Source organism: Megalops cyprinoides, chromosome 12 (genome assembly GCF_013368585.1).
Source record: "Megalops cyprinoides isolate fMegCyp1 chromosome 12, fMegCyp1.pri, whole genome shotgun sequence".
Classification (NCBI taxonomy): domain Eukaryota; kingdom Metazoa; phylum Chordata; class Actinopteri; order Elopiformes; family Megalopidae; genus Megalops; species Megalops cyprinoides.
The window spans coordinates 27,542,606-27,563,827 of record NC_050594.1 but is presented as its reverse complement, the minus strand read 5'-3'; the positions used below and the strand labels follow the sequence as shown (position 1 = coordinate 27,563,827).

Genomic DNA, 21,222 nt, shown 5'->3' with positions numbered 1-21,222 from the left:
GAGTGTTGGCTGGCGGAGGGTGCTGAGAGCGCGTGCAGCGCTGGGTGTGTTTGCATTGCAGAGCGTGCCGCAGCCTGTCCGCTTCCTGCAGCTGCTCTCTCCCTGCGCGCGGAGGCCGGACCGGGCTCTGCATCCCCCGCTGGGCTGTCTGAGTCTCACTCACGGCCTGCTCCACGCAGCAGGGCCCGGGCCCGGCGCGCACGTTCACCCCGCCGCCCCCCGCCCCCCCCCCCCCCCCCAACACGTGACCGAGCCCCCGTGTTCCCTAAACATAACAGCCCCCCTCCCCAGCTGGACCCCGGCCCTCACTCCACACACGTGGCTGTGCCCGCATGTCGTCTGGGGAGGGCTTATTCACAGTGCCGCACGGTAACTGCTCCACAGTGAAATGCCACTAAATCACTTTCGTGGGAAGTATTGAATCATAAATCACTCTGAATGGCTGTAGCACAAACACACGGCACGCGCCGCCATGCAGTACCCTTTCCTCCCAACTGTCACTCAGGGAGCCCTACACCGTGACAATCGCATCAATAAGACCAGGAACAAACGGCACCAGCGCCCGTCATCGCTCCAGTCACCCTTAAGCCAAGCCCTGCTCACATTCATATCATAACAAAGTCCTTCCTAATTTATATCTAATCTGGTCCGTCACCGGACTCCTTCAACCCAATGTCCTGTTTTCATACCAAATTTACACAGCAGGAAGTGGACTCTGGCTGATGAAAGATACACACAGACATACTGTTACAGAGTCACTGACTAGGACACATGGCTCTGCTTAGCCATCTTGTCCTTACCAAGCTGCATCAGCTGTAATGTCCACAATGTGCGAAGGCAAAAAAAAGTGTGCTCTGCATCAGAATTCTGCAGTGATAATGCAGTCACTTTAACAAAACAATGTAGTTATGTGGTAATCATACCTACCTAGCTATATAAATATGGCTTTTTTATCATTATCTTTTCCTGATACAAATGGCCGTTGAATATCTCTATACTAATGGAAATACAGCTTTTTTTAACAGAACCAAGTTTAACGTCCAATCTAAAAACCCAAATAATCAGAAAGCACAGGCGAAACAGTAGACACAATGGATTTCACTTCTGAGATTTTCCTTTGTTGATGATCATCCCCAGTGACAGAACTGTGTTATTTAATTTATTAACACAGGCTAATAAGTGTGTGACTTAAGACCCCTTGATTCTCCATGGAAATTCCACACTCTAAACCCAAATCCCTTTCTTGTGGCAATCCCGGGTGAGCATGTCCTGAGACGGGGATTACGGTCGCTCCGCTGCAGAGCGAGGTGCTTCTGATTGGCAGTTAGAGACCCTCCCCCCCCTCCCCGGCTGATATGACGGGCTGTGGGGCGGAGGGGGCAGGGGTCTCTGACCTTGAGTGTCTCCAGCTCACTCTCCAGCTGCTTGGAGTAGCTCTCGCTGTGCTCCCTCAGCTTGCGCTCCTTGGACGCTTCGGCCTTGGCGTCTTCCAGCTGCGTCTCCAGCTGCGACGGGAACAGCAGAATGTAGCGTTACCTCCTCTCACCTCTTTATATCCAGCACAACTTTCTGAACAAATGCACACAGGCCCTTCTACAGCCTCCTATTGGGATACGGGAAACACTTGGGTTTGCATACAAATGCATCTGTCTCTGCAAAGTGTCACCAGACTTTTACATCATATGCACAATGAGCTCTGCCTCAACACCTCAATATGAGATGTCCACTTCTAAAGAACCGGCCACCAAGAAAACTGTCTTGAGAAAACAAGACTGTCTACAGCCCACTGGCAGCTGGAAGACATTTGTCTCATTTTTCATGAAGTCAGTCCCTATCCACTGCTCCTCGCCCAGCTATGAATAAAGTATTTACCCTGTCAGAATGCAGTCACACAGTCATTTCTCTCCCTGCTCTGTGAGTGTCTGCGCGTGTTAGAGCGAGAGGAGGGAGATGGGGATTTTTATTGCCTCCTGTCACTAGTGAATGCAGAGCAGGGGTTAACCCTTCCTTTCACTCACAGCACAGGGCAGCGCATTCCTATCTGGTACATCCCTGCGAAGGTCAGTGTCGCCCATCTGGACGTGGTTAGGTGTGGAGATGCAGGGGGGGGTCGGGGGTCTTTGGCCCAGCCCAAGATGAGGGGAGGGGAAGGGAGGGGAGGGGAGGGGAGACAGACACGGCCACATTCCTGATGTTGCCTCTGGAGACCCTATTCAACACAGATGCCTCCTGTCTCCTGTGTCCTGGCAGAGCTCCCTCCCTCAGCGGTGTGAAAGCAACACAAGACAGCGCATTCCACCGGGGGAGCACGCGCCTTGCTTTTGTTTCCACAGTGTCACTGGGAGCAGGAGATATGTGCCTTCAGGGAATACTACACACAGAAAAAACAACTTGTGTAAATGTGAAATGTGTAGGATTCCTGGATGCGGGCGAGGAGAGCACTCAGGAGCTAACGGGATTTCGGAGAGCGTAATCCGCCCTGACGCCCGGCTCCCGCTGGGGGGGGGGGTTACCTCCTTGCGGGCCTTCTCGGTCTTTCGGATTTCCTGTCGCATGGCGTCGATTTTCTGCATGACCACCTCCATCTCCTCCTCCTTGTCGCGGAGCTGGCGGGAGAGCCGCTGCTTGTGGGAGCGCAGCTCGGCCATGCGCTCGTTCAGCTCGGAGAACTCCTGCATGGCCAGCTTCCGCTGCTGATGCGCGTCCTTCAGCTCCTTGGTCTGGGACTTCAGCCGCTCCAGGGACTCCACCAGTTGCTGAGACAGAGGAGAGCCGATGTTAGGACAGACGAGACACACACACCCGCAAACGGAGACCGACACACAGACACACGTACAGCTTATAGAGTGACTCACACCAACCTACAGCTATACGGGCAAATGATGAGACAGGGTCTTACTGTGAGATAGAAAGCTCTACAGACTGATCCATACACAGGCAGGGACAAAGACAATGACACAAAGATACAAAAATTGACAGACACTGAACTAGGAAAGCATATGAGCAAACATGGCAATGTGTGTAAAGGCCTATGTGCCCAGAACATACACACAAAATAATTTATAAACGCTATCAATTATTGACAATTCACAGAGGAGAATGCCCACAAATGCAGCTTGCCCATAACGAAGCCCTATTCCCCAAACAGGGCCCTTGCCCAGAATCTGCCTCACGTCTACATTTAGATAAACCAAGGCTTAAAGTGGATATTTAGGTCAAATAGCTTAAGTAATCTAATTACCTAAACATGTAATGTCTCTGTGGTGAATCCTTCTGCATTTCAGGCTAATGAAATGATGCTATGCATTTTTAATAAAGGGTCCCTTTTTCTCCCAGCAGAAATGATACACTCTAATGAGCCAGAGGGCAAGGATCCCCCCCCCCTCCACCCCCCTCCAAAGTTAATATGAAAAGGGGAACAAATTCAAGCCAAACCAGGACTTTGTCTGATGGTATCTGGATATTTGGACAGCTGTCAATAAGGTATTCATACGATAATGAGTAAACACAATTGCATTCCACAGTGAGTGCCCAAGAGAATATTAGACAGACAGATGAGGGTTTTCTTGTTCAGGGAGAAAAGGACCTTAAAACAGTGGCTCTCTAAAATGCAATAAGTTCACAAAACTTATAAATATTTAACGGACCACATATGTTAGTCATTTCAGCCATGAATTCATCATTTTCAGTGTTATTGGTTATTCTAACTTTAAACTAACCCACGCTTCTCTGGGGCATTGCCAAGATTTACATGGGGATGATGTGGTGAGGAGATGATACCTTGTGGATCTCCTCCTTCTCCTGTCTAAGTGCTTTGACCTGCTTGTCGAGTGCCTTCAGTTTGGTGGAAGAGCTCTCATAGTCCTGCCGAAGAGTCACCGCCTCCTCTAGCTGGTGTTCTAGCCGGTCAGAGTCTGCGGGATTAAGATCGTGCATGAGTCACTCCCAGATCAATCAAGAGGCTCTTTTCCATTACTGGACCTGGTAAGGCCAGAATCTGAATGAACAGTTTCCCCTCTATTACTCACTGTACATTACATTCAAATTTAGACATTTAGCGGACGCTCTTATCCAGAGTGACCCAGAAAATCCGCCAAAATACCTGTTAAGCCAAATCAGATGAATTATGCGCATTTCACATTTGATCTCATGAAGAGCCTCGCAGGAGGAGGCGAGGATGCAGCCGATCGGCTCACCTGCCAGTTTCTTCTTTAGCCGTTCGATTTCCTCGTTCAGCTTCTTCATCTCCTTGTCCCTGCTGGCCGTTCCCACCCCCCGGCCTGAGCCATGCAGCGACTGCACTGCCTGGGTCGACTCTGGAGGCGGTGGGAGGAGAGAGAGAGACGGCAAGTTACGGACATCACGGAAAACGACTCGGCGGGACAGCAGCAGCATGCAGTGGGTGTGAGGGCGGGAGGGGACCGGTGTTTACAGAGGTGCATTCCGCAGAGGCTGAGCCTGCGGGTTCGTGGCGTGATAGTTAATGTGGGGGATAATAAAAGCAGAGCTGGTTTCAGATGCGGCACCTTGCAGCTTGCGGCTGAGCTCCAGCTTCTCCTGCTCCAGCCTCTTGATCCTGCGCTCGAAGGCCTCCACCTGCAGGCTGCTCTCCCCCTCCCTGGGCGCCTCCCCCTCGGGGCCCGTGCCGTCTGCCGCCTGCCGCAGGCAGCCGCGGTCCGACAGGCAGCTGTCCGTGGTGTACGTGAAGCCCACGAAGGGCAGGTGCTGCCCAGAGAAGCCCGTGTGGGACACTGGAGGCACGATGTCCTGAGGGACAGCACAGCCGGAGTCAGTCACGTGCCCCCTTCAGCCCCACTGCGTTACAGAGGCACAGCGCTCCGCTTCCTAATAGCGACAACCCCCAAGTGTGCACAGTGGCCCAATTTAAACAAACACTGTCAGTGAATGCAGTCAATGGAGGGATCCCTAGAAAGCTAAGATTACTGGGCATTCCCCTGGGGAGTCACTCTTTTTTCTACACAACTGCTGTGGTGATGCGGGTCTTCCAAAAGCAACAGTATATTCAGTGTGTACCTGCTTACACTATGTGTACCTGTAAACACTATGTCTCTGTATAGAAAGCAGCTTTACCTGAACTGGGTATTGGCTGGAATGGAGTCACATACGCACCGGGTTTTTGAGCACGTCGTCGTCCACGTCGAAGTTGGAGGTGTCGGAGGGGGAGCTGACGTCGGGGATGTAGGGCGCCTCGGTGTTGCGGATGTTGTCCCAGTCGATGCCGCTGAAGAAGGGGTGCTTCTTGAAGTCCTCGATGCCGTTCTGGCCGAGCCGGCGTTCCCGGCTGCATATCAGCCTCTGGATCAGGTCCTTGGCGTCCTCCGACACGTCCACGATGTGTGAGGGGAACTGGAACCGCTCCTGGGGATGGAAGCAGGGCGCGAATGTGAAACTGAATATCTGACTCTCTGCTCCCTTCACAACAACGTCTTCAACACTGTATTCAAGCGCTTTTTTATCTACAGGGGCTCATTAAAACTTTTGGGGATATGAAGAACTGAGAATATGTTTCTGAAATATGAGGAAACTTTCTCAATTTATTTTTGAGATTTTCTTCCACTCTCTGTACCAAATGCTTTTGATCAAGCTCTAGAACAAGCCCACCGGCTGTAAATAGGAGAAACAGGAGAAGTTACTCTGTGCAGACACTGCACTGGTAATGGATACATTTTCATCTCGGTGACCACATTTCAGCTATGCCAACGATAATTCAAGATAAAACCTACTGGCTGCTAACTGTTCTTGTCATCTGCTTGGCTCACATTATCAGCCTGTGTTCCTTTACCAGAGAGTTTGCAAGGCGTAGTGACAGCATGTGCAGTTATTTCTCTGAGGATCACTGGCACAATCAAACAAAATAAATATTTATGTTTCCATCAAACAAACCTTGAGAGGTTCAGCGTGGATACAAACATGGAAGGTATGCCTAGAGTGCAGAGCCTAAACCACAAAATAAACCATGCTTAGTTTGCAGGGTTACACTTTCCACTATCTAACAGACGTCTATGTAGGTATTTCTCTGCCTGCCACCCCAAATTAGTGTACCACTTTGTCCAACAGGCCTGTGGAGTGTGACATTAAGATGAACATGAGCACCAGGTCTGCTGGAAACCTACTTCGTGGTTCATGATCTTGCCGTAGGTCTCCACCAGGGACTCTGCGTAGAAGGGCGTCTCCCCGTACAGCATCTCGTACATGCAGACGCCCAGCGACCACCAGTCGCACTCCGGCCCATACTTCCCCATGCCGTCCTCCATGGCCTGCAGGATCTCGGGGGAGATGTAGTCCGGAGTGCCCACGGCGACGGACGACTGCACCTGCACGCAGGCAGAGAGGGCATGAGGCCACACAGCCTCTCTCGGAGCAGAGCACACTGCAGCGAACAGACCTGAACTGCATGCGGAGCAAAGATTTACACTCACACTTTTGTCACTCAGCAGATGCCCTTACACAGAGCACCATACAAGACGTAAGCACATTCAACACTGCTTTTACATTTTGGACCTCCAGCAGATGCTCTTATCTAGAGTTACTCCCAAAGTCGGGCACCAAGAGAATCTAACAACACTAAACAACATATTAAACAATGACACCACATCCACAAAAGAACAAAATCCAGCGCATAACATAGGGCCAAGACCACAAGAACACACCCTGCCCAACCCACAAGAACAACACAGTATAACAGATAGAACTGTGCCAAATATGAAATGACACACAGCCAGTTTTCTACATAATATGTGAGAGTCAAAATAAATGTGCTAAAACATGTCTGAATGTAATATCTGAAAACATATAAAATAGGGATGAAATCTATTTATAGCCAAAGGAAGGCAAAAGAGAACTCCAGTGTTTCTTTATGAAAGCGCTGCTATGCATGATAACACAAGGCGCAAAGCACAGTCCCAGGTCTACTTGAGGATGCACTGGCCGTGAGCCCTTTGAGAGGAGACGGCGATTGGCTCGACACGCATGGCGACGCTCTGATCAAAGCAATCAAACACCACTGATGCTCCCACCGCCCCCGAGTCTTGTGTTATTAATGGCGTGTCCATCAAACTACCAGACTACGGTTTATCAGCAATCATGACGTTCACTTCACTGCAGATGTCTAGCCTTTCCTCAATACGTGGTAAATAACTAGCCTTGTGCCTGGATTTTGCTTTCTCTGAGGTTTAAGGAATGGCGAATGCAGCAAATCCTTCTGAAAAGGACAAGACCCCCCAGGGGCAGTGGCCGAGTTAGCCAGCAAGTCTCTAATAATGCTGTCAGGGAGAGACAGCTCTGAGAGTGATAACCCAGGAGAGACGGGAAGGCTGAGGGTGATGTGTAGCATACAGCCCAGCCCCTGGGGGTTTTTTCAGGTCTTTGATGTCTGCATGATATTCCTATCACAGATAATACTTTTCCCTTTCATACTGATGAGAATAATTAAATTACAAACAGTCTCAAACACTATAAAAAATATCCTGTGTGTGTGTTTCATTATGCTGAGTCGAGGACATGCCGCTTTGGATTAGCTCAACAAGGCATGATCACACGCTCTCATACTGCTATTCGAGACTCATAATGAAACAAAATTACCTGTGGCAGCATGAATTACATTAGCCCAATAGCCTTATGTCCACTCTTTCCCATCACTGCCAATGCAGGGGTCTGCCGTATGCAGCTCACACAGTGAGTCCTTTCAGTGAGCAGTCCTTACTGACAAGCATGTGAACCTGATGAAATTGGGGGGATTTTAAGATGGAAATGACTGTAACATATAGGCTGGCGCCGTGTCCGGAGTGGACTGGCGCACAAAGATGGCGGATTTGCTCGAGCGGCTCTTCCCGCGGTGACGTCCCAGACGCCGCTCCAGGGAGACGGCTGCTCTGATTACTCTTTTGGAAAGTCCCGACGGGCAGGAAGTGACTGTTTGTGCAGTCGAGGTGCTAAATCGGGGAGAGGTCGGAGCTGACAGAGTCCGGGCAGCGGGCAGCGGTGTACCGAGTGCGGAGCGGCCCGGGTTGGGTCAGCGAGAACACAATGCCGAAACACTCATTCTCAAAAACACTCTCAAAATCAGGACTGAGCACAGATTTAACTTGTGTATGATCATTAGTCTCATCCTCAATGCTGCCTAAATGGATTCCATGTAGCCTCTGGATAAAAGCACAGAAATAAAGAGCTGTATGAAATAAAGACAGCTGTATAATTTCTAATTATTTCTACCTTCAGCAAGACAAAGGGTATCCTTCTACAGTGTGTGCAGAAAGATAATTCCCTTGAAATCAGGATCAGAACACTATCACATTCAGCGCTTTGCTCTTCTACACCCAACTATCACATTCATGCTTTGCTCATCTACACCCAACCTTTACAAATATATGTCAAGCAGTGGTTGGGAGCTGTATCTGATGTGAGTTTCCAGTGTGTGCAAGAGCTTAGCACTTAACTCAGTATCTTACTGACCTCTTGTAATACTTCTCGATAACTACTCTCAGCAGAGTGATGCACTTACATGGAAGTCGCTCTAGGTAAGAGCATCTGATAAATGACGTAATGTAATGTAAGAGCTGTCCGAGCTTTCATTTGTTGATGATTGTTATCGAGTTTTGTCCCTGATTAAAGAATTTCTCTCTCATATATGGTTTTAGATTTATTTAAATCATACTGACTAATGCATGATTGTGCTGTGCCACACTCACTCACCTCTGTTGTACACTACCTGCCATGTTGAATCATCGGAGACAAAATGAAAAAATGTACTATTTCCATGTTCTTATTTCTACCATGAGAACATCAGGCCATTAAAACATGACAATCTGACAGAGTGCTTGTGATCTGAGCACCTCTGATTTTCAACACATGCCACCCTAACCCCACTGGTCTTAGTTTTCACTTATGTTAGCCTTTGAAGACTAACTTAAGAAATATGTGTCTGGATCAATACAAACTCTCCACTGTGAACATAAACCCCTTGAGTCTGGTTCTCTGTGACTCCTGTCGGCCCTGCCCATGTCCCGCCTCAGACTGACTGACCAGTTCCTGCCTCTCTGAGGGGGAGACAGCCCTCTCCCAGTCCATTCCTTCTCATCAGCCCCCGCACTGACCCATGAACGCCTGCAGCAGGACAACTGGATTTTCAATTAGCCCTTTAATGACGTATGACTCTGACAGGGGAGTCAAGCTAACACTAGACTCCTTCACTGCAACAGAGAATTAATTAATATAAATAACTAAATGCTTTCAACATGCAGTTTCCCTTTGATGGAAAGGTGGCAAATCTGAAATGTTTTTGTGGAAGCAGAAGCTTTTTTCCTTGCAATCCTTACAGAAGAACTAATACTCCTTACAGATAATCTACCTACTCAGTGACACTGTGGACCAGGAAGGCACGTGGCACTTACTGTTCCATCCTCCATCATCTTCAAACAGGACCCAAAGTCTGCCAGGCGGATGTGGCCGTTCATGTCCAGCAAAACGTTGTCCGGCTTGATATCCCTGAAAAAACAGACTCCCATCACTGAATGAATACCTCACTGAAAAAAATAAAAGTACACGCTGCAGTTCCACTGCTGCTGCCAACAAACAAAGCAGTTATTTCAGAGAGCAGCTCTGACTAACTCCTCGACAGCTCTGACACTTGCAGCACTAACCTGCTGCACAAGCAGAGCCAGGATCTGTTGTGAAAAAGAAAAGAGCGGGCCTGTCCGCCCCCCTCCCCTGGCCGTGATTAGCGCTGAGCGGGTCAGATTCCGCGCTGGCCGGGCCCGCGCGCCGCGCTGGGGAACAGCTCGGCATTGTTGAGCGCTCCCGTCCTCACGCTCCCTGCCCGGGTGGGCAGCTGAGAAGGGCACCATGGCTGTTGGCCACACACAGGCTCTTGTGTTGTGCGGTGGTGGTGGTGGTGGTGCTGTGCTCACAGCGCTAGCGGGGTGGAAACCAATACGCGGCGTGCACATGCTCCCGGTACAGCGACGTTGAGTGGGGTAGCGGTAAGGAGCAGGGCTTGTAACCGAAAGATTGCAGGTTTGACTCCCCGCTGGGGCACTGCTGCTGTACCCTTGGGCAAGGTATCCATAACTGCCTCAGTAAATATCCAGCTGTATAAATGGATAAAACTGTAACCTATGTAATTCGCTCTGGATGAGAGCATCTGCTAAATGACAATAATGTAATATAATGTCCCAAACCCGTGAATAAACCTGGCTGTATCCTGGAGGAGCGATCTCTACTCACATAATTAAGCGTATCAGTGGGACATGGCTGTGAATCTCCTTATGGAGGTAAACAAATGGTTCCAAGGACGGGGTCTCTGTGACCTCATCTGCTCTGCAGTCATACTGAGAACCCCCCCTATCAGTCCCTGTCTTAGTCTGTGTCTTCCAAACTGTGGTGGTCAAACTCCTCTGTCCTCTAGTGGCTCTCACCTGTGTACATAGTGCTGTTGATGAATAGAATGGATCGCCAGAACCATCTCCGCCACGTAGAACCTGGCCATGTCTTCTGGAAGCCTGTCTTCAAACTTGCTTAGCAATGTCAGCAGGTCACCTCCAACATAGTAGTCCATAACCAAGTACTGCATTTGGGGGGAAAAAGTATATAAATGAATCTGCCTGCCTAAACAAATCCTCAATTAAAAATACAGCATGCCAAGTATAGACTTACAGGCAAATAAAATACCTGGAGAACAAAGCAGTTATTATGTTTTTAAATATGATTTGTAATTCTGATGAGATAAAGCCCAAATGCATGAAGAACAAAACGCAGTTGTGTTTTTACACTACACTTGGCTGTGGTGATTGTGCCCTGAAGCAACACAAAAATGGTAAGTTTTGCCAAGAATGATAATAGCAGATATCTCGAATGAAGGGTGCACACACTGATAAATTGTGTATGGTTCAGTCAACTGTATTCATAATTTTTTTGAACTAACCCTGCTCTTCGTGGATGTGTGTGTACGTGTGTGTCATGAGAAAAGCTGTCACACAGGCAGCAAGGCATGAGAAGCTCGCAGTCTCTGTTGCTGTGGAATTAATACTTAATGAGTGGGTGGGATGTCTGGTCATGGACCGAGTCTTCTTTGGTAGCCAAGTCAGAATACTGAAAGCTCTATTATTAGGCACTGCGCCCCGCAGAAAATGGCCAAAAACCAGCTAAGCATCATCCATGACCATAAACCGCAGCCGTCACGCAGCTCAGAGCAGACAGGCTGGAAGGTCACAGAGAGACGCATCTTTGCACCCCATCCCCTAGGAGGAGGAGGACGCATTCTCACTGCGTTTAACCGTCAAAGCAACCGTGAATCTGCCACCTAGTAAACACTGGTCGATTGTGTTTTAGCGTGTCTTTTAACAGAAAACTTAAAGCGAGCGGAAAGAGATGAAAAGGTGCCAGCTGCCATCTATCACGCGGAGCATGCCTTCCTGTCACTACGTGCCGGGAGGACTTGTCATGACAGAAACAAGTGGGGAAGTCTGCAGACAAATACAACAAGTCTGGTGAACAGTGAGAGGCAACAGCTGCATAATGGTGTATCTGCCTTAAAATGACACATTTACAGGATTGAGTGGTATGAGTTATTCTGTCCTCAGGTAGTAGTGTGGGCCTGTCAGTGTCACGTGACCAAGGTGAAGGTCACAGGCCCTGGATGAGGGAATGCTAAGCGAGCCTTGATCTGTGCGTGGCTTCGCTCTCTGCTCTCTTACCAGATGGTTGTCGTCCTGGAAGGCGTAGTGCAGCGTGGTGATCCACTGGCAGTCTCCGTTCACCAGAACGTTCCTCTCCTCGCGGAAGCAGGCCGTCTGGCGGGCAACAACAGCGGGTCACTGGTTGCGCACGCGTGCGCGCGGCACACAGCGCTGTCACTCCGTGTCTGTCACCTCCTGTCACGCGCGGCCGGGCCTCCCCCGCTCCGCTCTGCCTACCTCTCACTCTGCCGTCTCGTCAGCCCATCTGACCGACTCGAGGCCACCGCACCCCTGAACGGCTATTACCTCCAATCAAATCACACTGAGACGCAGAGCTCGGCGGCTGGGAACGTCATTCTCACCCCATGGCGGGCAAACCACTGATGCACATGCAGAAGACCCAGCACTAACCTTACCACACTTCTATTTTATGACATTATTTACTTACTACCAACACCAAGGTGACTTACACAGACATATCAACTGATCGTTTAGGTTAAGAACAACTCTCAAAAGTATAACAGTAATACCTGCTTAGCAATGACAACCTGTAACCTTCTCTAATTCAACCTCTGCGTTACACTACTGCCCTGACTATATCTATTCAGCTTGCGTTAATGAAGCCCTCTTTGATCTCCTATATGCGTGATGTATTACTGTATCAGCAATGTTGCAGTGAAGGCATATGTATAGGAGTACAGCTCTTGATCACTGTCATCCTCTCTGATAGCATAAACGCCGGGCCACTAATCTAACTTAAAAAGATAAAGGATGAAGAGATCTGAAACGCTGATGAAATGAGCCGCACGCAGGCGCACTGGGTCCCCCTCCGCACTGTGCAAACAGCGACATTACAGGATTGAGGGATTAATGATCAACTTGTTGTTGACAAAAGGTCTCCTGACATGGAAGTGGTGGGGAGAAGGGAGCGCCTGAAGGCGCTGTCAGACCTGACGGAGGGAAACTAGGTCAAGCTGGGGAAAATAAAATAAAAGTCTCCCAGCCGCCCTCACACTCGGCTTCACCGGTGCACTGCAGCAATATCACCGTCTCAGACCATCACCAGCAAACGCGAATGTAAATATTCACAAACGTTTGACAATTTAGGCAAGCAAATATGCTATTTTAAAAGTAATATTTAAACATTGCATGCATCTCAAACATTGCATGCATCTCAAACATTATTTAGGCATTTTTTGTTGTTGTTAATTACCCCCTGAATTTCTTGATAAATCATAAATAATGAAAAACTTGGATGTTTACATTTAATAGAATAAAATAATCATGCAAGAGTTTACAGCAAAATAAACTCAGATTTATTCCCACAATATGTAATATTGCCCTATGCTGTAATCCCTAAACCAAATCAAATGACTATTACGGGGACCGGTACAGGCATCCACCACTGGCATTATGAAAGATGAGCAGAAATGGGGAGGCAGAAGGAGAAATGAAACAGCCAAGGGGTCTGTTCTATTCTGCTTATCTGCCACTGGAGAAGCAGCGAGGATTTCCAAACAAATCTCCATCCCTTACTTCAGCTCTCTTCAGCATCTCCCATTTGTTCAGGATTTTCATTGCGTACACTCGTTCGGTGTTTTTCATTTTCACCACAGCAACCTAAAAAGGAGAGAGAGAGAGAGAGAGAGAGGGAGAGGGAGGGGGAGAGAGACAGACAGAGAGAGAGAGAGAGAGAGAGAGAGAGAAAGGGGGGGGGAAGGTCACATGATGCACAAATGATCAGTGGTCTGCCATCTCTGGGCTTTAGATTAAGATGCAAAGGATTTGAGCCTCGTTTTATTTTTATCCCAGCTTATTTCAACCACTTCCTCCTGCTCACGTTTTCTCAATGAGTGTTTTCACTCAGGCAAAGATCACAGAATTATAGACCATAGAGTTAACCGGGATGACAGCATTCAGGGAACTGTAGGATAACAACCATTCAGCATGCAAAAAGGGATAGTAAAACCATGGCACGTTCAGTCATCAGAATCACACGGACAATAACAATAACAGAGTAACAGCAATATAATAGTAAATGCCAGTGGTTGTAAATGCAACTAGCTGTAGGTTTGTAAAAGACCAGGCACTGTGATGTAGATGGAACTGTGACAGAAACATAAAGGGCAGGAGACAGTTAAAGTGCAGTGCACCCAGAAGGAGTGGCACATCCTCCCACATCAGCCAGCTGCAGTGCATAATGCGTCTCTCTGCCACCCTCGGCCCCTCACACACACACAGAGCACGCATCCACGGGAAGGGGCAGGCATGTCCTTGGTACGCACATACCAACGCAGCCCGGGACAGCAGCCAGCAGCCATAGCACCCTGCAACTTCAGTATGAGCAGGGCTGCGCTCTGTTAGCACCTAGGAGGAAGGCTTGGATGGGAAAAGTAGGCTGCTGCTGGATGCGGTGCAGGGTGGAGGGGCAGTAGGGGGCGGTCTTCTTTCTACACCAAACAGGAGACCGCTGGCCCAGTGCACTGACAGGGGGGAAAACTGTTTCACAGCAGGCAGAGACAGGAGGAAGCCCTGACTCAGTTTTATCACACAGAGGTGACTGAAAGAATCTAGTTTGTGCTGTACCTCTGCCCATATACTCTAAGGCTGGTTGGCTCTTCAAAACTAACACTAAGTCCTCCACAGTCCAGCGCTTGCTCACCATATCAAACACGCTTAATACTGTTGCCACTGCCCAAGAGCAGCAGGGGCTCCCATCAGAAGTGGAGCACAAGACAGCTGGTCCTATTGCCCCAGCAGACTTGGGGAATAAATGCGCCCTGACCGTCTCACTGTACAGCCCACTGAACCCAGAATCCAAAAATATGACTCCAGCTTCAGAATACAAATAAGGGCAGGAGCTGGAGGAGCTGCCGCTGGGCGGATGATTCTCAGGAAGCCGCGCCGCTCCGGCCGGGTCACGTGACCTCCGCGTTCGGCAGCGTGGCCACAGGCCCAGGTGACTAAGGGGCTTTTGTCATCTTTGCGACTCTGGGAGCACCGGAGGCGGCCTGTGCGGGACGAGAGAACGTTTCTGACGAGGCGCCGAGAGGTCCCGCGGCGCAGAGAGGAATTCTCATCAGAGGGGGACGGGCGTGCATGAGCTGCCCACTGTGTGGGGTCCCTTCAGGGAGCAAAAAAAAACACCCCGAAAACAACAGCCAAACATGCCTCACATCTGAGAAACAAAACCCCGACCCAGCAAGATCCCGCTTTCTCCACTGTCCATTTCTCTTAGCTTTGCCTTGTAAAGCAACATACAGTTACACAGTGCCTCCACACGAGTATAGCCCAGTCTTGCTCTGAGAGTGAGGTCTGCCACAGTGATGAGTAAATGATTCATATCAGTAGTCACCCACACTCTTTCAAATGGTCGCAACAAATCAGCTTTTCTCACAATAAAACCAAATTAATACCCACGGCTGAGCACAGCTCCCTCAATCAGTCTGAGTGCATTAGGTCACTGTGGCACGACAATTCATCTCTGAACCTCAAGGCTTCATCGGTCATTCCCTTACTCACGGCCTGAGAGAGGTGTCAGCAATACTCTTTTTCTTTTATATTTACCATTCCTACTGAAGGACAGTTCATCTACACATGGCAATTTAACACTGTACCTTTCAGGCTGACGGTACACATTACCAAGTCTCCTAAACGTCATTTCCGCCAACCAGCATTTACCTATAAGCTCATTTCTATAGTAAACTGTTGGCCAGTGTGTTCGCTAAGCCCAGATCAGATAGTAGGTTTGTCCAGAGCCCAGACAAGTCAAGCTGAAGCAGGCATGTTTAGCTGTAGTGTTTTGCAAAGGATAGAAAGGGTCTTTAAGAAGGCTCATTCAAAAGCAGGCAGCATGGGCTCATTCACACAGCATCAATAGCTCAAAGCCTGAAAGTGAAAACATTGCCCCTGGTGTTCTGTGCCTGACGTGCATATAATCATAATCATTCAACAAAGAATAATTTTTTATTTCCTCGCTGCATGTTTGAAAATAACCACAAGAATCTATCAATACATTTTCATTAGATTAGATTAGATTTCATTAGCTCACTGTTCATTTCATTATAAATATACAATATATTGAATATATATTTGTATATAAACAAGGAAATATAGGCAGCACCAACAAAAGATGTGCTACAAATAAAACTTCACAAAGACTCACAATGCAAACAGCCATACTTCATATCAGAATGGCACAATTACAGCTAAGGTGGCCCCTGGAAAACTGGCTTTAAACTCAAACGTTACGCAATCAAACATATACACACACACGCAGGCACACACACTCACACGCACATCCATAAACTCCTCCACACACGCCACCGCCGCGGTACCTCACCGCTGCAGATAAGTGACCTCATTATAAAAACAAACGGAACACACTCTGCCATGAATCACTTTCTCTGTCTCTTTTTCCTCCTTTCCTTTTTTAGACACACATTTAGGCAGAGTGTCAGCCTGTCCTAATTCCCAGCCCAAAGCCCCAGACCCAGTCAGGAGGTCCATCAGAGGCCTCCTAATTAAACAGGGGACACTGCTCACGCCTTCCTGCTGTACACGCTTTAGCGCGGTGTCAGAGAGCAGATTAACCGAAAACCTCTGCAAAAACACTGCATGCATGTAACGTGGATGGATGGACTGTAGCATCCAAATTAGTAACACGCAATGTTGTTTCTGAGGAAAATGAGCAAAGGATATAAATGCAATAAGAATTATAACTGGAACAACACCTAAGCAGTGAATTTCAGAATGGCTCTCTCTCTCTCTCTCTCTCTCTCTCTCTCTCTCTCTCTCTCTCTCTCTCTCTCTCTCTCTCATTAACATGTACTGATGTGCAATAAAGCACACTGGAAAGTCTGTTCTACAAATCCAGCTATGTTTCAACAGAATCAGATCAGTGTCAAATCATCAAATCAAATCATCATTTGTGATCAACACCATGGACAGAGAAAGCCAATGCTGATGTAACATTAAAGCAAGCAATCTCATGCGTACATCTGCACGTTCTCAACACAATTCAGTAGGCGAGGAATCTTCCCCAAATGTGACGGAGAGGACACTGCCGATCATAGGTAAGAAACAAGTAATAAATTAAGCTTTTTTTTGGTTGTAAGGGAAAGGACAGAAGGAAGTACTGCAGCGCTGTTGATTTTGGACAATGTCAGGATGTGGCTCTCGGCGGTGGAGTGGCGAGCTGGGCCCGGGTCTGGGCCCTCTTCAGCAGCGGAGGCAGCACTCAGGGGGGCAGTAAGGAAGCCCTCTCAGGGGCTGCCGGCCTTACTGGGCCTGGGGGTGGGGTGGGGGGGACTGACACCTCGCTGAATCAATCAGCCCCCGCGTGCAGAGGGAGCCCTGCGTGATGCTGCAGGGCCCTGAACCGAGAGCGTGAGTCACTGTGACAAATAGGCGAAATCAGCCAAACTCCTGTTTGGTTAAGGCCCCAAGCCACAACCGAGACAGTTTTTCACAATGTTTCGGTGATGTGCCTAGCGTAACAGGTCTGCAGCTCTATAGAGGAGCAGTTAAATCCCCCCTGCCCTCCTCCACCTCTGCTCATCGTCCTCCCCAAACAGGGATCTCAACGTCAAGATGGCATCAGTCGCAAACAGGAAATGCTGGCTGAACTGGGATCTGGGGTATTTATCCTGTGACGGAGAGACACAGGAAACTGCCGAAGAGGGAACTGCCTGAGCACACGCATTTTCTCCTGAATCTGATGGGCTGGACCAAAGGAAACCACAATCAGAAAAAGAGTTTATTTATAATGGTTCTCCAGTAAGTGATCATGTTCTATGAATAAACACATTTTCACTGGAAACACAGACAACCTCAAACGGAATGTTTTGGGAAAATTTTTTTAGAGCACCTTAAAATGCCTTGAAATGTCCATTTCTCTTACGTACACATTAAAAACATGTGCCTAAGTTGCACAAGATCAGCTATGATCCAAACAAAGGGTACAAAATATCAATCTAAAGCTAGGTGAATAAGAAGACTGATCAAATAATGGTTAAAATAGCTCTCTCTGGGAAGCATGCAAATTGCACGTCCAAATCTCAGGGTAGCATCCAAACCGCACAATGAGCAAAACTTAAAAATAACTTTCCTCTTAATTGTGAGAGTGCCGTTTTATCTGTTGGCTAAAGAAATGTTGGATGGGGGCTTAGTTCTCCCGTGTGTGACAAGGCACATTATCTGTGGTGGGAAATCCAATTTTATCATTTCCCTCTCACAGACAATATCCTTTTCCTGCACCTCTCCTGGAAGCGGTGTTGTCCGCGCCCTCACCACATACCCCTTGCTGTCCTTGTCCGTAGTCAAAAGGAGTCACAGCAGAGGAGGCACAGTGGGGGAAGGGCTGATGTACTGCCTTAGACTTCCCCAACAGGTGAGCTACGAGCCAGAACAAAAACTTGGGAAATCCTAACTGATAAAATATAAAGAAGCCTTGGATTCTGTGGTAACAGGCACTCAGGAAACAGTATATGCAATGGCACTCAGTGAGTCAGGATTTACTACGTGCACACACACACAGACACCCACACACAGACATACAGAGAGAGACACACACAGACATACAGAGAGAGACACACACACACACACACACACACACAGAAAGCAGCAGGAGTGTTGCTTTAAACCACGCATTAAAAGCTTGCCGTCTGCCTCCCTTTAGGCCTTCCTGCAGCAGACAGCAGCTCTGTGGTATTACAACACTAATCCTGCAGGCCCACACCCTGATCCTCCCTGTTTCAGAGCTCCAGTCAGCAGCGCAGCTCCACCTGCGCATACGGACACCACACCTACCCCTCTCCCTGTCAGCTCCGGTGGAGCCTCAGTGCCCCGCAGCACATGACTCTCGCCTATCCAGTCCTGGAGGACAGCACCTTGCCCAGTGCAACAACAGGCTAAGCCCCTGATTCCAGCGCCCTGGAATTTTCTCAAATGAGAGGCAGCGTGCTTTAGTCTCAGTCGACTGACAACTTCATTTTGAGGTGCCAGTGCGGTGAAATAATTATCTTCACAAGCTTAATAAACTGACGAGCACTAATAATTGAAATGTCACTGAATTAGTTATTTCAGTGTTGACTTTTCACCAGGAAACAGAGAGGCTAATAGGTCATTGGAAATCCTATTTTAAAAACACAATGAGACACATCAAGTGAAAGGTATAACACTAAAGGTATCATGCTTAAGAATGAAATGCCTTTTTTTTTTTTTTTTAATCTTTACTAAAGATGGCTGTGGATCTCTGACAATACGTGTAAAAGCATCTCACAGCAACATCTGAGACAAGGACTTTCAACAGTTCAGCCTTTTCTGTTGATGCTACAGATGAGCCATGGGGGAACTTGTGCAAGACATTCCATAGAAAAGTACAATCCCCAGCTCTAAGGCCCGACAGAGAGGCCTGAGAGCGAAGGATGAGGAACGAGGCACAATGACAAGATAGGATAAGCCCTTGAAGGACAGAAAAAAGGGAGATGGAGGAAGAGCTGGTTGGAAGGGCATCCTGCCATCTCACTTTGCTTCGTCTATTGTCTCCCAGTTAAATTCATTATTATTAAACCAACTTTTCAGAACAAGGCATACAATCCATTACACTGGAAACTAGACGTGAGTTTCGGGACAGTTCGGCAATGTTTGTACACTGCTGCTGAACTGAGAAGACAAACTACAGTTAAGACCCACTCCAAATCTGGATCTTAAAATACTAACTGTGGAGCTGAGAAAAGATGAGGTTTGAATCAGTAACATATTATAATAATTCTTATCCAGAGAATTACACAATTCATGAATGATATAGGTGAAGACGATGCACCGTTTATTTACAATAAACCCTTTGTATATATTATTGTTTGATATAAAAATGGTGGCATGTTTTATTTCATTCTATGGGATTCTCTTCTGTAGAGTCCTCATTGCAATGCAATGAATGCAATGAATACACTGTATTGTAAAATAAATAGACAAAAAAAAACTGTCAAATGAAACAGTGGAAACCTCCCTGACATCAGGGCTCTGCAGTGACAGTCCAATTCATTTTTGTGCTACAATACCAAAAGCAGCGCTCACTCTGAGGGCGGGACTCTGTTAACGGGCTCTGTGTCAGGTGAACATTCCGGAATCAGTTCAGACACCATGGACACGGCTGGGTGTGGCCAGTGTGAAAAAAGAGCAGGTAAAGGCTGGGCTTCAGTCTTAGCACACTGAGCCCGAGCTCACACTGGGGTGTGAAGCAACCAGTGAGGGCCCTACAGAGGCGCCAGTCACGCCAACACCCAAAACAGTCTGCTTGCGGTTACACAGTAAACAGACAGGAACTGGTGCTGCAACTTTCTGGTACCGACACGGGTAATGTTTGCCAACGGCCATGGCGTCTGGGCAGAGAAGGGTGACGTTTGCGAGGCGAGACTGACACTCCGGGTTATCTTACCTCTCCGAAGGCCCCCCGGCCGATCACCTTGAGCATCTCAAAGTCATCCCTGTGCAGGCGCATCTCCTTCACCGTGGTGGTGAACGGCTTCACTGTACAAAGAGGAGGGGGAGAGAGAGATGACTTAGCCTCTGTCTGCACACAGCATGCAGCATTATGGACATGGACTAGGCGATCCCATCCACAGTACCTTGTGTTGACTGCACAGATCTGTTCTGGGTCAGAAGGCTTACTGGCGCAGGGAGGAAAAGGCGAGTAACATAAGAACCCATTGAGATACAGCAAACCACTTTTTTAAAATTCTTGCCCTTTCAGCAATTATGAACCTTATCAGTTTTAACAAAATGTGAGAATATTATGTACGGCTCTGTCACAGTTATAGGTAAAATTGTTTCACCTGTGCATTACAATATGTACAACATGTACGTTACAAACGTTTACTGGTTGTTCCTCTCCTAAACTCCACCTTTTGATGCCTAGATACCACACTGTACAGCACGACCCACATGTTAAGGATTCCCCTCAAATTAAAAGAAAACACAAAAGTGGAAGACCAAAGAGAGGGCTACTGCACCCGCTGGCTGAGCTCAGGTTACAGCAGCTCCTGTATCTCAGCACATATTGTATAAACACTGTTCAGCCATCCCTGTATCGCAGATATCATCCAGCCCCGGGCTCAGGTGAGAGGCCTGTGGGCGCACCGCAGGGGGGCTGGCAAACGCCCAGCAAGCAGAGCCACACGCTTTACCATATGAGGGCATGCAGGCGGCGCGCTGCACAGGGCGTTTATCATTCAGGAGCTTTACTTTAAACATTCACCCACACGCACACGCGCACACACACACGCACGCACACACGCACGCACACACACACACGCACACACATACGCACACACACGCGCACACACGCGCACACACGCGCACACACGCGCACGCACACGCACGCACACGCACGCACACGCGCACACACACACGCGCACACACACACACACACACACACAAAAAAAAAAAACAATAGATGGTTCTAAGTAAGAACCACTCTGAGTAAATTGTAGATTCTGGGTAGGCTATTAGCGGTTATATCTCACCC

At 48.2% G+C, this 21,222-nt stretch overlaps 1 protein-coding gene across 5 annotated transcripts in view; it reads right to left on the bottom strand.

Moving 5' to 3' along the window:
- Positions 1-21,222, bottom strand: part of cdc42bpb (CDC42 binding protein kinase beta (DMPK-like)) — a 66,039-nt gene that overhangs the window by 22,597 nt on the left and 22,220 nt on the right. For all 5 annotated transcript variants that reach the window (XM_036541746.1, XM_036541747.1, XM_036541749.1 and 2 more), the window contains exons 2-13: positions 20,134-20,225; positions 13,230-13,313; positions 11,712-11,807; positions 10,434-10,582; positions 9,411-9,504; positions 6,135-6,335; positions 5,131-5,379; positions 4,527-4,767; positions 4,197-4,316; positions 3,781-3,914; positions 2,514-2,756; positions 1,395-1,505 (exon numbers count right to left, since the gene is read on the bottom strand). In XM_036541746.1, coding sequence (XP_036397639.1) covers positions 1,395-1,505; positions 2,514-2,756; positions 3,781-3,914; positions 4,197-4,316; positions 4,527-4,767; positions 5,131-5,379; positions 6,135-6,335; positions 9,411-9,504; positions 10,434-10,582; positions 11,712-11,807; positions 13,230-13,313; positions 20,134-20,225 — 1,814 coding nt within the window. The remainder of the gene's footprint in view (positions 1-1,394; positions 1,506-2,513; positions 2,757-3,780; positions 3,915-4,196; positions 4,317-4,526; positions 4,768-5,130; positions 5,380-6,134; positions 6,336-9,410; positions 9,505-10,433; positions 10,583-11,711; positions 11,808-13,229; positions 13,314-20,133; positions 20,226-21,222) is intronic.